At 46.4% G+C, this 12,703-nt stretch overlaps 6 protein-coding genes across 6 annotated transcripts; 2 read left to right on the forward strand and 4 right to left on the reverse strand.

Annotated features, from left to right (window-relative positions):
• Nucleotides 1-1,266: 1,266 nt before the first annotated feature.
• Nucleotides 1,267-3,706, reverse strand: M431DRAFT_535538 (hypothetical protein; the record flags this gene model as incomplete). The annotated part of the gene is made up of 5 exons (XM_024920961.1): nucleotides 1,267-1,928; nucleotides 2,013-3,071; nucleotides 3,236-3,263; nucleotides 3,429-3,518; nucleotides 3,614-3,706. 5 exons carry the CDS (start codon nucleotides 3,704-3,706, stop codon nucleotides 1,267-1,269), a joined length of 1,932 nt encoding a protein of 643 aa, XP_024768062.1.
• A 51-nt stretch (nucleotides 3,707-3,757) lies between these two features.
• Nucleotides 3,758-3,919, reverse strand: M431DRAFT_65817 (hypothetical protein; the record flags this gene model as incomplete). The annotated part of the gene is made up of 1 exon (XM_024921695.1): nucleotides 3,758-3,919. A coding segment is annotated over one exon (162 nt), but the record flags the coding sequence as incomplete, so codon positions are not given.
• Nucleotides 3,920-4,972: 1,053 nt separating this feature from the next.
• M431DRAFT_513634 (hypothetical protein) lies at nucleotides 4,973-7,069 on the forward strand. Its single transcript, XM_024920062.1, has one exon. The coding sequence runs from the start codon at nucleotides 5,099-5,101 to the stop codon at nucleotides 6,953-6,955; it is 1,857 nt and encodes a 618-aa protein (XP_024768064.1). The 5' UTR covers nucleotides 4,973-5,098; the 3' UTR covers nucleotides 6,956-7,069.
• Nucleotides 7,070-7,424: 355 nt separating this feature from the next.
• M431DRAFT_99825 (hypothetical protein) lies at nucleotides 7,425-7,604 on the reverse strand (the record flags this gene model as incomplete). The annotated part of the gene is made up of 1 exon (XM_024925198.1): nucleotides 7,425-7,604. One exon carries the CDS (start codon nucleotides 7,602-7,604, stop codon nucleotides 7,425-7,427), a length of 180 nt encoding a protein of 59 aa, XP_024768065.1.
• Nucleotides 7,605-7,625: 21 nt separating this feature from the next.
• M431DRAFT_53100 (hypothetical protein) lies at nucleotides 7,626-7,775 on the reverse strand (the record flags this gene model as incomplete). The annotated part of the gene is made up of 1 exon (XM_024920810.1): nucleotides 7,626-7,775. A coding segment is annotated over one exon (150 nt), but the record flags the coding sequence as incomplete, so codon positions are not given.
• Nucleotides 7,776-9,002: 1,227 nt separating this feature from the next.
• M431DRAFT_128105 (hypothetical protein) lies at nucleotides 9,003-11,243 on the forward strand. Its single transcript, XM_024912359.1, has 3 exons — nucleotides 9,003-9,346; nucleotides 9,431-10,346; nucleotides 10,446-11,243. Exons 1-3 carry the CDS (start codon nucleotides 9,046-9,048, stop codon nucleotides 11,143-11,145), a joined length of 1,917 nt encoding a protein of 638 aa, XP_024768067.1. The 5' UTR covers nucleotides 9,003-9,045; the 3' UTR covers nucleotides 11,146-11,243.
• The last annotated feature ends 1,460 nt before the right edge of the window (nucleotides 11,244-12,703 follow it).

Raw genomic sequence — 12,703 nt, forward strand, 5'->3', positions numbered from 1 at the left:
TACCCCGCGTTTCCCCGCAAGTCTCTGAACATTGTCCGGGGAAATCGGATCTAAGAACTCAGACGAGTGGAAATCCGATCAAGCGGGGAGCTTCTGGATATTAACATGCGAGCTGTAATCGTCAGGGGCGTAGAGTCTAGAGAGATTCGTCTGCTTCATTGTGTACTACTAGTAGCTCCGTGGGGCGTATCGCAGGAATGTTTACCGGCAAAGAGGGGGGCCTGTCCCGCGAGTTTAGTAAGTCACATGGAGTTCGCAGCTACGGAAAAGGGAATAAGGGGAATATGGGAGAAAGGAAAGAAAAGAATATAGACAAAAGTCTCCTTTACCTATCACCAGAAAAGTTCCTAAGGAAAAAGCTACTTCTTAATGCATTGGCGGAAGGCGTTTCTCAGAATAGCAACTTTGCAATTAACTGTAACAAAAGATTTGAAACATAAGCTGTTTGTGTCTATAACTCATATTTATTTCATAATATTTTATAATATATAATTAAATAACTCAATTTGTATAAATAGACTTGCCTATCATTATGTTAAGTATCTGTTTGGAGAGAAATTATGACAAAAGTATGACTGGTCTTCTATTCTTTAGTCTCCGTCTAGAGGCAACTCTAGAGATCCAATGGAGAATCTTTGCAAGACGACTGTGGAAATTGATCTACAGAATCGTGGGGCATACCTAGGGGTCCCACAACTAAACCTCTCCTGGCTTCAATCACCCACTCCTTCATACATAGTTTGTGGGTTGCAAGCCACTGTGTAGAAGAAGAAGAGAACAGAAAGCTGCTATAATGGAGCCAAGACTATGAGAGAAGTTAAAGCCGATCTTGTACCGAACAGAGAGGTCATAGGATTGGTTGGGTCGAGGCTCTATTACAACTCCAACAATTAAGATTTAATTAAAGAACGAAATGCAAAAAGTCCATATTCTGCTCTATGGCTATCCAGCAGAGACCGAAGTGCGTAACAATCTCTATTGTGCACTTGAGAGACACAACATTTCTGCCAAGACAGTTCTGCTTTATCGCGTGGCATTTTGTACACCCATTATTTCTGCTGGCTGTTGCTTGGCGGAACATGGAATCTTTTCTTGGCCATGCAATGCGGTTGAGGGAATAGTAAGCCACCTGTATCGTTCAATATAAATTTTTTGATGAATGCTGCCATATGTGTCGCTGCTGCTACTTCTATGATGGACAGAGGTAGCGTCAACTCACTGTTGGACTTGTTGGCAAGCTTCTTTTATTGACTACAATACGTGTAATCAGATAATCGTAATGTTTTGCAGCACAGCTTTCCTGTCCTTTAGCATCATCATCGCCTCTCCGCTCATAACACCATGCACGTACGCATCGCCGACAAGCTTGTACGCCGGGCCGCCTCCGTTTCTCCCCACGGGCCGTAACACGAACGGGACCCTAAGGCCCGGAAACACACAGCACACATCGCCCTCTCGAATCAACCTGTGAGCCAGGCCGTAATAGCCCGTCTTGGTACGGAAGACACGCCGGTTGTGGGCTGCCCAGGCGGCTCCTCTCTCAAAGCGCCATGACTCCGACTTTACACCCTCGAGGCCGACATTCTGGATTGCGCAACCAAACTTTGCGCAGTAGCCGCGAAAGCCTTCCCGATGCTCGTCGGCAAGCTCGCTGGGTTTTTGGTCAGCCTGCGCGGCATTTGCGACCAGAGTCAGAGAAAAGGCTTCGACTTTGTCTTCTGGGGGGTATTGCGTCGCGGCATCTTCGTTTGCCACGAGATCTTGCCAAATCTGCTCAACCACCGGGCGATTTTCACCAACTGGATGGGTGCTAAAGTCACTTTCTATCGTGGCCAATCCGGCCCACGTGATTGTGTCGAGAATGAATCCTTCGATTTGCAATGAGCGATCGTCATTCAGAGAGAAAACTGCTGTTGTATCGCGTCCGCCTGTGTAGTACCAGAGGGTGGGATATGCGAGAGCACAAACGTTCTTGGCCAGATTCTAGTGCGGCACCCATGACGGGAAATCACTGTCCAGAGTCTCCTGATTGCGGTCTACGCAAGATAAGATGAAGGACAGTTCGGCGGTTTTAAGAAGCGCGCAGGCGGTTTCGTAGTATACATCAAGTAAGCTTTTGTTGTAGTCTGGATTCAGTAGTATCTCGCCCGTCTGGGGATTCAGTGCGCTAGGGTGTCCAAGGAATGCAAACACGTAGTCTCTATGGTCCGTAGCTTCGAAGCGACGACCAATATGAAGGACCTCGGTGAAAGATACCTTGGGGCGTTGGGCCTCGAGCGATTGGACGGGCCTCTTGGATAACTCCCTTTTCCATGACATAGAGGTGGCCATGGAATTCCACAAGTCGGCAAATGTGTCGGTTATCTTGAATAATCCAATGTCGGATACCGGAAATAGATGCCCAGCCATGAGACAAAGGTTAGACACTTCAACGATGTCGCTGATATTAATGGTCGTGTCGCCCCATACCATTGTTGCTTGCAGTGCCAGCCCAGCCTCCTGCAAAACCCATACTCGAGAAAACCACGGGAGATTCGTCATTTCTCGAACCATGTCCCATTGTTTTGGATCAGAGCAGATGGGGTTATCTACCATTGGATTGGGAATATTCTTCTCATGCCCGTAAGTTTCCCAAATCTTTCTTGATGCCGCCGCAGTGTCCTTGAGTAGATTGACGCATGGGAGAGAAATATCTGTCTTGCTTTGACCCAGCCAGATGGGGACATTGCCTGATTGTTTGTAAATCTTTCCCATTAGACGAACTTGCCTACTGCGTTCGTTTAAATCTTCTTGATTCACACAGATGGCGTCGATCCAGAGCCGACGCGGCCCGCCCTTGGAAAGCAGCCCATTCAATGCCTGGAAGAGATTGACTGTGACCGGGAGGATCTTCCCATCAATAGTGATGTTGATCTTTTCAAGAGGATCTCCCCAGACGTAAGAGAGCGCATCATAGAGCCCAGAACAGTCAGCCAACGCGACAGTAGTCAAGTGAAAAGACAACCCTTCTGAAGCCAAGTCTGCCTTGGGGCCTCTTATTTCACAGACGTTTATAGGCCATCTCTTACTACCTAAGGTATGAACGTCTTAATTTGGCAGATGTTACCGCACCTGCTGTCCCTTTACTTATCTCGCAGTTGTATAGATGCGACTAGGATTTCCCTAAAGCAACAAGGCCTCCAGCATGTCAATTAGTGGCGGCTCGGCTCGAACGCATGGGTCGCCCCACTGTCACCATTAAAGTCTTCAGATTTTGCAACGGTCTGTTTAGTACATGACAGAAGACAACTGGGAATGCTGGTGTACTTTTTTGTCACTAGAATGGTCCGTATGCTTCTTGTTTCGAATGATAAAGAATGTATTTTACGTTGCAACTCCTGTTGAACTCTAATGCGGTGACACTAGCCTCATGGCATTCCGCCACTTACAAAAACACAGCGATGATACGCAAGAATGTTTAATAGTATATAAAAGGAGAAACCCAAAAGAGCCGTGGCAAGAAGCTCCAGGCCTTCTAGCTATTGCTAATAGCACGCATAAGACAAATCTGGGCAGTTGTCCTCGTAACTCCAGCTAAAAAAAATCCACCTGCACATAGGTAGGTACCTCATACCCCGCCAAGAGCAAGTGACCCCTCTACAGCTGAAAATAGGCTAAGAGTAGCGCGGAACCCAGGGTGACCGAGTAATCGTGGAAAGCAATCCATCGGTTCCTGGTCATTTCAACGTAATTACTGCCTATGATCAAGAGATCTCAATATATAAACTGAATAACATCCGGCTTCCATCACATACGACCACAGGTAGCGGAAAATTCGGGGTCTCGTCTGCTCCCCCATAGACAAGCCACTAACCGGCAGATTAGTAGTTAAGTGGGTGACCATTAGCGAACACCGGCTGTTGTATGTTTTTGCCTTTTTGCTGTAGATGCCTTCCTTCCGTAACAACTTGAGGCCAACTACCACTGAGATCAAGCACATACGACCATATCCATTAGAATATACGGGATCCCGTCAAGCACTTCTCTTGAGTGCAATGTCTTCCATTTTTTGCATTCGAAGGATTCCGTTTTGGGCGGTTAACCAACCCCGGGCTTAAGATAGCCATAGCCGTTTATTTCACTACCCACAATTAAAACGGAGCCATGGGATGGTTAGGGCCCTTGACCAGGTACCCAGCCTCTCTTGCCCTCCAAGTAACTGACTGCCTTGTGAGACCCCTTAGTCTCTCGGCTTGGTCTTGACAACCAGCCATCTCTGCTGTGACGAAACATATAAACCGTGCTATTTCTATAATTGAGTGGAGAAGCTTCAATGTTCTCTTTTACCCCATAGCTCAATTGTCACAACTGCGCACTGCGCTATTTAGCTGCCCATATCTTAGCGAGAGGAGGTACTTGCTTTGTGTAGCGACAGGACAGGTAGTGCGATCTCAAGTTGATGAAAGAATTCTTCTTTTTAGTATAATATATCTATATACCGGCAAAATTTTAATAGCTAAGCTAGAATCGCCCGGGTCGCCTAAACAACATGAACATGGCTTCTCCTGGATACCTAAAAGCAGCGTGCTTGGGTAAGTGGTAAGCGAGCGAGCTCTGTAAGTATGTCATAATATAATGATCTGGCAAGGCTGAAGGAACGAAGCTGTTACCAATTGCAACACAACATGAAGGCTGGTGTAGCATACCCATGTTTATTCAAGGCTGCCTGACCTAATTATAGGTACATGAGGCTCTTTGTTGCTGCGGTCATTGGTTAGATCGAGATGAGATCCATATGAAAAACGCTGAGGGGTAACCTACATACAGCTTATGCATTGGAAGGTTACCCCTCGTATTTTTGACACAGCCATTGAATCCTTTCAACTAAAAATGGGCTCCATATTTCTAAATAAATGGAAGGGCCCAGCAAACGAATCGCTCATCCTGCCACTTTGGCATCCCTTCGCGCCAATGATGAGTAGGTATATAAGGAGGAGAGCCCAAAAAATAAAGGCGTCTTCATCGTCGTCATTCCTGCTTTCATGTGCCATTCAAAATAGATATGCATTGCTTCCAAACCTATGGTACTCTCAAATTCATCTTATAAATGTGCGACGCAATGAACCCTAGCCGTGTTGATCCGCCGGCTGACTCTGAAGAGAGCACAATGAGCTCCAGCCTTGTTGATCAGCCAGTTGACTCTGAAGACAATAACAACAACAAGAGCCAGACAGCCCCGTTGCTGGTTGAAGTCACTGACGATGGCTCCCTACAAGCACAGTCGCAAGAAAAGAATGAGACTACCAGCTCTTCTAGACAAGGACAGGGATCAGAATGGTCACCAGGGGCACTCAGGCAATTTCCCTACTCCGGCATACTATCTCTCCTCGGGTGCATTTCGTGCATAGCCGCCACCATCGCTATACTAAAGGCTTCCGACGGCCAGCCAACTGACGACTGGTCCCTTTCGCCAACCGTCTACCTGGCGCTTCTCACGACGGCCCTCAACAGGCTCGCGCAGGTTGCCTTCAGCGAGGGCGTCAAGATAGTGTGGTGGAGGGCCGCCATTCGTGGCACGACGGTGTCCCATCTGCACAGGTACTGGGCCAGTGGCGACAGCACCGTCTCTGCCTTGCGGCTCGGCCGGGGATTCAACATTGTCTCGCTGGCAAAACTCGCCGTCACTCTCATCGCCATCGACCAGCCGCTCATCCAGAGAGCCTCGTCCGTCGTGGCCCAGCACCCGGAAAATCCCGTCTCGGTATCGGCTCCCATAGCTCCTGAGATTCCCTACGGCTACACGGCAAGCCAGTTTGGTCGAGCCCTGAACGTGGCTGACGCGAGCATGACGGTCCCCATGCTCGCGGCATTCGGTGCTTACAACTCCAAGGCTGCCATCATTCACAACTTCACCGGGTGCGCTGGCACTTGTACTGGTGCTGTGCACGCAGGCGGCTTCACGGCTAATTGCTCAACTAACAGTATCGCAGTTGACGTCTTGTCGCTAATTCCGCCAGTGAGTGGTCTCCAGCAGAGCCACACATCAATGTCGCCTTTCAACGTCTCTTGGAACGTGGATTTCAACTCGACACGGCGGACAGCCGATATTTCGTTCCTGGCTTATTTTATTAACAAAATGTCTCCGGAAACTTGTACCTCGACCATCATGGTTCAAAAACAGTGTCGATTGCAGCTTGCAACACTCGAGTATCCCGTCCAACTGCAAGGCGAAACCCTCACCTTCACAGAAGCAATTGATAATCTGACGGTAATATCCCTACAGCCGTCCGCAGCAGACGTCAATTTAACAGTCGAGGAAGATGGAGGCCTCTTGTACACAGGGTGGACAACTGTCGGTTTCGCTCTTGCAGCCACATCCATATTCACCTCCAAGGCGACCTACAACTGGATTCAAGGAGCAATACAACTGAGCCTGCCGGATGTCCTCTCCAACCAGTTTATGAACATCGAATCTGCAGTCGGCCCCGGCTGCGCGAATTGGACGGATCCTACGTCATATATGCTCTCGGCCATCAATGAGATGGCCTTCCGAATATCCCTGAGTGCCAGCAATGCCAAGTTTGGGAATACTAGCGAGCCACCGCAGCCACAGGTGCTCACCATGAAGCAGATGCGTGACATCAATGTATTTAAATCAGATTTCCGATACTTGATCGCAAGCACGGTATTATCTTTTTTCTTTGTTCTTTTAATTACCCCAACATTTTACGGCTGGTGGCTGCTTGGTCGGAATGTATCGTTGAACCCAATAGAGACGGCGAAAGCATTTGATGCCGAGCTGCTGCAGGGGCCAGGGTCTAATGCACCGCAAGACGAGCTCATTCGGATCGTGGGTATGCGCAAATTGAAGCTCGGGGAGATACAGCTTGATTACCAAGGTACGGCTGAGACGAAGCTAAAGTTGGTAGACCCAGCAGATGCGGTTGGGCCCAGAACAGGCACGTTATATGCATGATTGCAAAATACATGTACCTTGGAGTAGAAATCAAGCATTATAAACATTGAAGGCCTCAACGAGCAGTCAGTATCATATACCCACTGTGGCCTCTATGAGATTGCCTGGCCTTACCCACTTGCCTTTCGAAAAGCTCCCGGCTTCTTCCACCTTCCAACAATGTTACCATTTGATCTAGAGGACAACTTCACGAAGACGGCGATGACGAACTCAATCTTAGCTGGTGGAATATGCTGTCGCCATACTTAAGAAGCCTCGCCATGCCGTGTAATCCGTCAGCGACTGCGACTGGCAGCATGGTATCCGGCATTACGCTGCGCGCTCCTGTGAGATGATGCTCTTCTGCAACTACTTGATTAATTCACCACGTATGAGCAGCTCACCTTGTCACTTTGTTGTCGATTTCCGTAGTGCTTCTATATACCTGTACCAACACACCTCCTACCTACCTACTAAGAGGTAAGTATATCTAATATTCTGTGCCGCATCCAAGTACATACGACCATAGGTAGAGGAGAATTCGGGGTCCCGTCTGCTCCCCCATAGACAAGCCTCTAACCGGCAGATTAGTAGTTAAGTGGGTGACCATTAGCGAACACCGGCTGTTGTATGTTTTTTTGCGTTTTTTGTAGATGCCTTCGATGACCATTTGAGGCCAACTACCCCTGAGATCAAGCACATACGACCATATCCATTGGAAAATACGGGGTCCCGTCCGCTCTCCCAGAGTCAAGCTAATGAGAGGCAGATTAGTAGTTGAGTGGGTGACCATCAGCGAACACCGGCTGTTGTATGTTTTCTTTTTGCCTTTTTCATACTCTATCTCTATTTTTCTATGTATCTTGCACACACAGGATTGCTACAGTCAAAATTTCTATGGCACTGTTGTCATGCTGCCGCTGACCTCTTCTTGATGGAACACCAAGGATGCCATGTTTAATTCGGGTTCCACCAGAACCAATTAGAGCTATGATCCGGACTTCGTATGATGTATAATGAAGGGATATGTTTTACATGGTAAAGAATTAGATGTAGCTAACTTCAGTGATATTTCAGTTAATACCTTCACAAACTTTGTCATGTCGACCCTGCTGTAGCATCATTCACTATGGCGCGTCGAACTGCTAAACTGGTCTTCGTAAATCTGTGAAAGGTTGGACAAACATTTGCTGCCTCCCACACACTCTCAAGACTCGTCCGGCTTAGCACTTTTGGTATGAGAGGTCAGTCTTGCCAATCACAAGCAAACATGTTTTCTGCCTCATCTAAAAGCTTGATACAAGTAGGCAATCTGTACGTAATTGAACTATATCTTGCGGGAATCTCAAACAATGGTGCTTTTTAGCATAAGATTTGCGGGCTGAAAGAACTACATCATATCCCCATATCCATATTCTTCCATTCGAAATAGGCTCCTGCCTTGTTTTCTTCTTCCGTATATTGACTCAGGTGTGAGGTCGTGCATGCAGGTATGTTCGCACCCCGCAGTCTCATCTTCTTGTTACCCCGCGGCCATACAACTTGGAACCGGGCAGCCTGCAGCATGCACTGCTCGCCGACATGAGAAGAACCTCAGCTCATATAACCTTAAACTAACCTTGTATGGGTAGTTTCCTAAAGACAACTCTAATTATGCTTTGCCCCTCTACCTGAAAGTGTCGGCACTGGCCTTGAATGTGAGTCATCTTTTATCTCTGTTTGTCTAATTGTATATTCTATGGCAATCGGCTGCTTTGATGCAAGTAATTGGCGATGTTAGGCGTTATTGTGTGTAGCCCTTTTTGATTGGGTGTTGACATGGGTTGGTCACTATTGTGTTGGTACCAACATGCATTATGAATGGAATTAGCTTCCTACTTGAGTTGTAGTGTAGGAGTGATAAGATCGATAGGCCAAAATATTGGTACTTTTGATCCTTTATTCCGTGATCGGAGGAAGTTGGAGGGTATCTGAGAATATGGAGAAGTATGACGTGAGGAGCCTATCCTGCCTCTGTCGATGCGTATCTCAAAAAGTTTCCACGATTCCAACGCAGAACTAGTTAAGTGTCCAAACCGACATTTTAGATTCTAAAAAAGAGAGTTCTCGCCATGGATAATGCTCCACGAGACGCAGAAACTGAGGCATCATCGCCGCAACTTGCCAGGGTTCTTCCAGAGCTCATAGAAACTCTACAGCGATTGATCGAGGCGCAAAAGCGGCCATCCGATGACTCAACTCAATCTGTCTCTCAAAGGTTTCAAAGAGGCCCCCAAGATTTGGTCGGAAAGGCCTTGGATGAAGAATTCCATGGTGAGCAACTAAAAAACATCCCAAAGTGGGGAGAGGTTCAAACTCTTTCTCTCAAAACAATTGACGAAGAAAACGATGCTTGTATCGCAAAGTATGAAGGTAAAATAGCCCGTATCAAATATTCTTGTCTATCCTATATTGTTTTGCCATTTGCTGATATTTTGCTGTCCTGGATTTGTACAGAGTTTTGGAAGGGGCGTGAAGGCACTGCAACGGAGATTGAGACCACAAACAAGGTGTACCAGTCGGCATTTGAACGTTTCCAGGATCTATATCACTGCCTAGGATGGCGAGAGAATGAAGACCTCACACTTAATTATGACTACCTGTGCAAGCACCGCCATTTTCTCACCGAGTCTATCTTCGCGATTGAGGCATATCGAATGAAAAGGCTTCCTCGACTCCAGGAACCCACACGGGCTTCGTTTGAGTATTCACGTTTGCCCCGCCTGCTACTAATATTGATTCGGATTGAGAGTCGGCAAAATATGCAAAATAAATGTCGTCGGACGACTGACGATAGTACGACAAATCGTGATGACAATAATGAAGGGATGAACGCCTCTACAATTTTAGCTGTTTTGATTCAAGTGGCGCGAACTATAGACCGGGTAAGCTGGGCCGATGGGTTGAATCAAATGAGTTTACAAGAACTTCTTCGGATCTGCTACTCCCACAGGGTCCTCGAGCAGCCGAGATCTAACGATCCTGAACGGCAGTATGAGCATATGCAACTCTTAACTGACTGTCTCATGGCCTTGGATTTTACGCATCGGTTCAGAGAAATTCGCCCCCCGCTGTCTAGAACCTTCTATTTTCGGTATTTAGAAGAGCCAATTCACAAAATCTTGGATATGATCATAGCACACGATCAAAATTCGCGTGGCATCGATCATTTCAAGCAGCTTAGGTTGCAAGAATCTGCTAGTCCAACATTCATACCTGAGCATTTCACTATTCAATATTTGCAGGACTTTGGAAATCTGGAGATAGAGTGGACCGACTGTCTAGATGAGCACCTGAAGATATACTCGGGTCGAAATGCCATCCGGATATTTGCTCACCCTACATTCTTTTATAATTGCATCGATCTCTTTAGGTGAGCTCTGGGACATTCTGCATCAAATACCTGTATTGTAATGCATTTTCGGAAATACCTTATTTGTTGAAACGTCCTAACTATTTTTTTCCATCATAGGGAAGGGAGGGATTATGTAGAACCCATATTCAAAGAACTATCGCTAACCTATGCCCTGCTATTCCGACCTTCCTCAAAGAGAAAGCTGAACACTTTAAACAAGCTCATTATGGTCAAAAATTCATCGCATGGATGCGTCACCTTCGCTGGCCATGAGACCCCTCATTTTTACAGAGCGCGGAAATATGGAGAATATGAAAATATGGCTGCTGAGAATATTGACCTCGATATATCTCGGAGCCCTACAAAGGGATTACTGGATAACTTCTTTCGCTGTTCGCTACCTCCAAGTCTACAAGCTGCTTTCAACATCTCACAACCAACCAAAATGATCCAAAAAACACATTCACGGGATCAACATAAAACCACACAAGCGACCATGCATCAGATCCTAGCACTCGCCTCTTGTCCAGAAGATATCAAGTTTATGGTCATATCGCTATTGCAACGGGATTTTGGAGAATTTGAGGCATTCCAGACCTTTCCTTATTTTGGCTCCCGCCTGCGACAGCTGAAGACCTATCTAGACACCCATCAGCCACGGACCTGGCTGCAGCTGTGGCGCGACGACCGAGATATTCGTGCATGGTGGATGTTTTGGACCTTTGTGGGCTTTGTCTGTTCCATTATACCAGCATGTATTGTGGTGGCCATCTTGCAGACTGTTTATTTTGCTCGCTTTCATTATATGACCGTTTGAAGAGGCTTCAAATTAGATACAAGATTGGTTAATTTTATACCTAGGTGATGTGATTGATGCATGATATAAGCAGCATCAGTAAATTATATGCGAAGTCTATGCAAGGGTTGCATTAAGAACGTGAGTTTTATTATCCGGCGATATCGCTGTTTGTATACCTTGTACGTGCTTAAATGTCCGTTCAATCCCATCTGAAAACGGGTCTTTTCATATTGTAAAGTCATATAGGGCACTGTCAGACCCGAGAAAGGCCAGAAACTCAATAGAGAGCTTGGAGGGACCCGAAATTGTCCACTATATGTCTACATGTATCTATGGTCGTATTTGCTAATTACAGGAGTATATACCCTATATCTTGGCATCGATGAAAAAATGATACTTCAATGGCTACACAGCTAGAGAGTTTTCTCAAGTCCTTGAATTTAACATCCGGAGAATCTCTGGTATCTAGTAGTGGCCTAATTTAACTCTAGTACTGAAGTTTGAGAATGTGAGGAAAAGGCTGACAAGCAGAGCACTAATGCAGGGGGTTTGGATAATGCTGTTCTGAGATATTGCTACAAAATAAACTTACCACGAGTAATTTGAACTAAATTCTTCACCAATAAACGTTTCTCTTTGTCATTACTCGTTATAAGAAGATAGAATTCAGCATGCTGGCTTATTAATCTTGTTTACATCTCGGAATTTAGCTAGAAACCTTTTCTAATTCAAGACGGCTCGGCTACATGGCGCGGAAGCGAAACTCAGTTTGGTCTCGGTTGGATTTATACTGGCAATACCAGGATGTACAGCCGCGCTTCGGATAAATGGATAGTATCTCCTTTCAGACTCGAGCTTATTGATGTGTTTTTAGTTTGCTCTAGGCATACCTTTCCAAGGTAGCCAACTTCCAATTGTCTTTTGGAGAATGCATGTCATGAAGTTCAGTGCCACCGTGGGACCTTGCCTAGTGCAGCAGTGAAAAATACTGTTATAAGTCGTATATCGAATCCAAAAGCATTACGTTATCCGAGGTATCAGCTGCAGCAGGGCTATGCAGCCTGTAGGATTAATGCTAAATTGAACCTTATATCCCTGAGCTGTGTGAGAGGCATGGCCGCGATGTCAGCTGAAGAAAATACGCCGAGCCTATCAGATTTGAAGCTACTCTAGGAAGGCCGTATACTACTCCTCTTGGAGCCGAGCTCAAGTACATGATCGTAATTTATCTTGTTTATAAACAGTAAACAATAGAAGAGGGCCAGTACTCCGTAGCTAGCTATAGAACGCCATAAGCGAGCTGGCCAATAGTCCTTTCACATGTGACACACTCACGCATCTAATTGGTTTGCACTCGGAAATGATCTACCGGCAGTTTCGGTGCACACCTGAGGGCACTATACTGGCTATGCCACTATGAGATAACACTTATATTATGATAGGCCAGCTGCAAGCCAGTCTGACCATAAATTGACGTCTGGGCTGAGTATTCGCCCCTAGTGTGGTGCCTCACCGTCCCTCGCAGTGCAGCAGACTGGATCCTCTGGTGTTGGTGTAAGTTCGATCCGCACGGCTG

Source organism: Trichoderma harzianum (assembly GCF_003025095.1).
Source record: "Trichoderma harzianum CBS 226.95 unplaced genomic scaffold M431scaffold_25, whole genome shotgun sequence".
In the NCBI taxonomy this organism is placed as follows: Eukaryota; Fungi; Ascomycota; class Sordariomycetes; order Hypocreales; family Hypocreaceae; genus Trichoderma; species Trichoderma harzianum.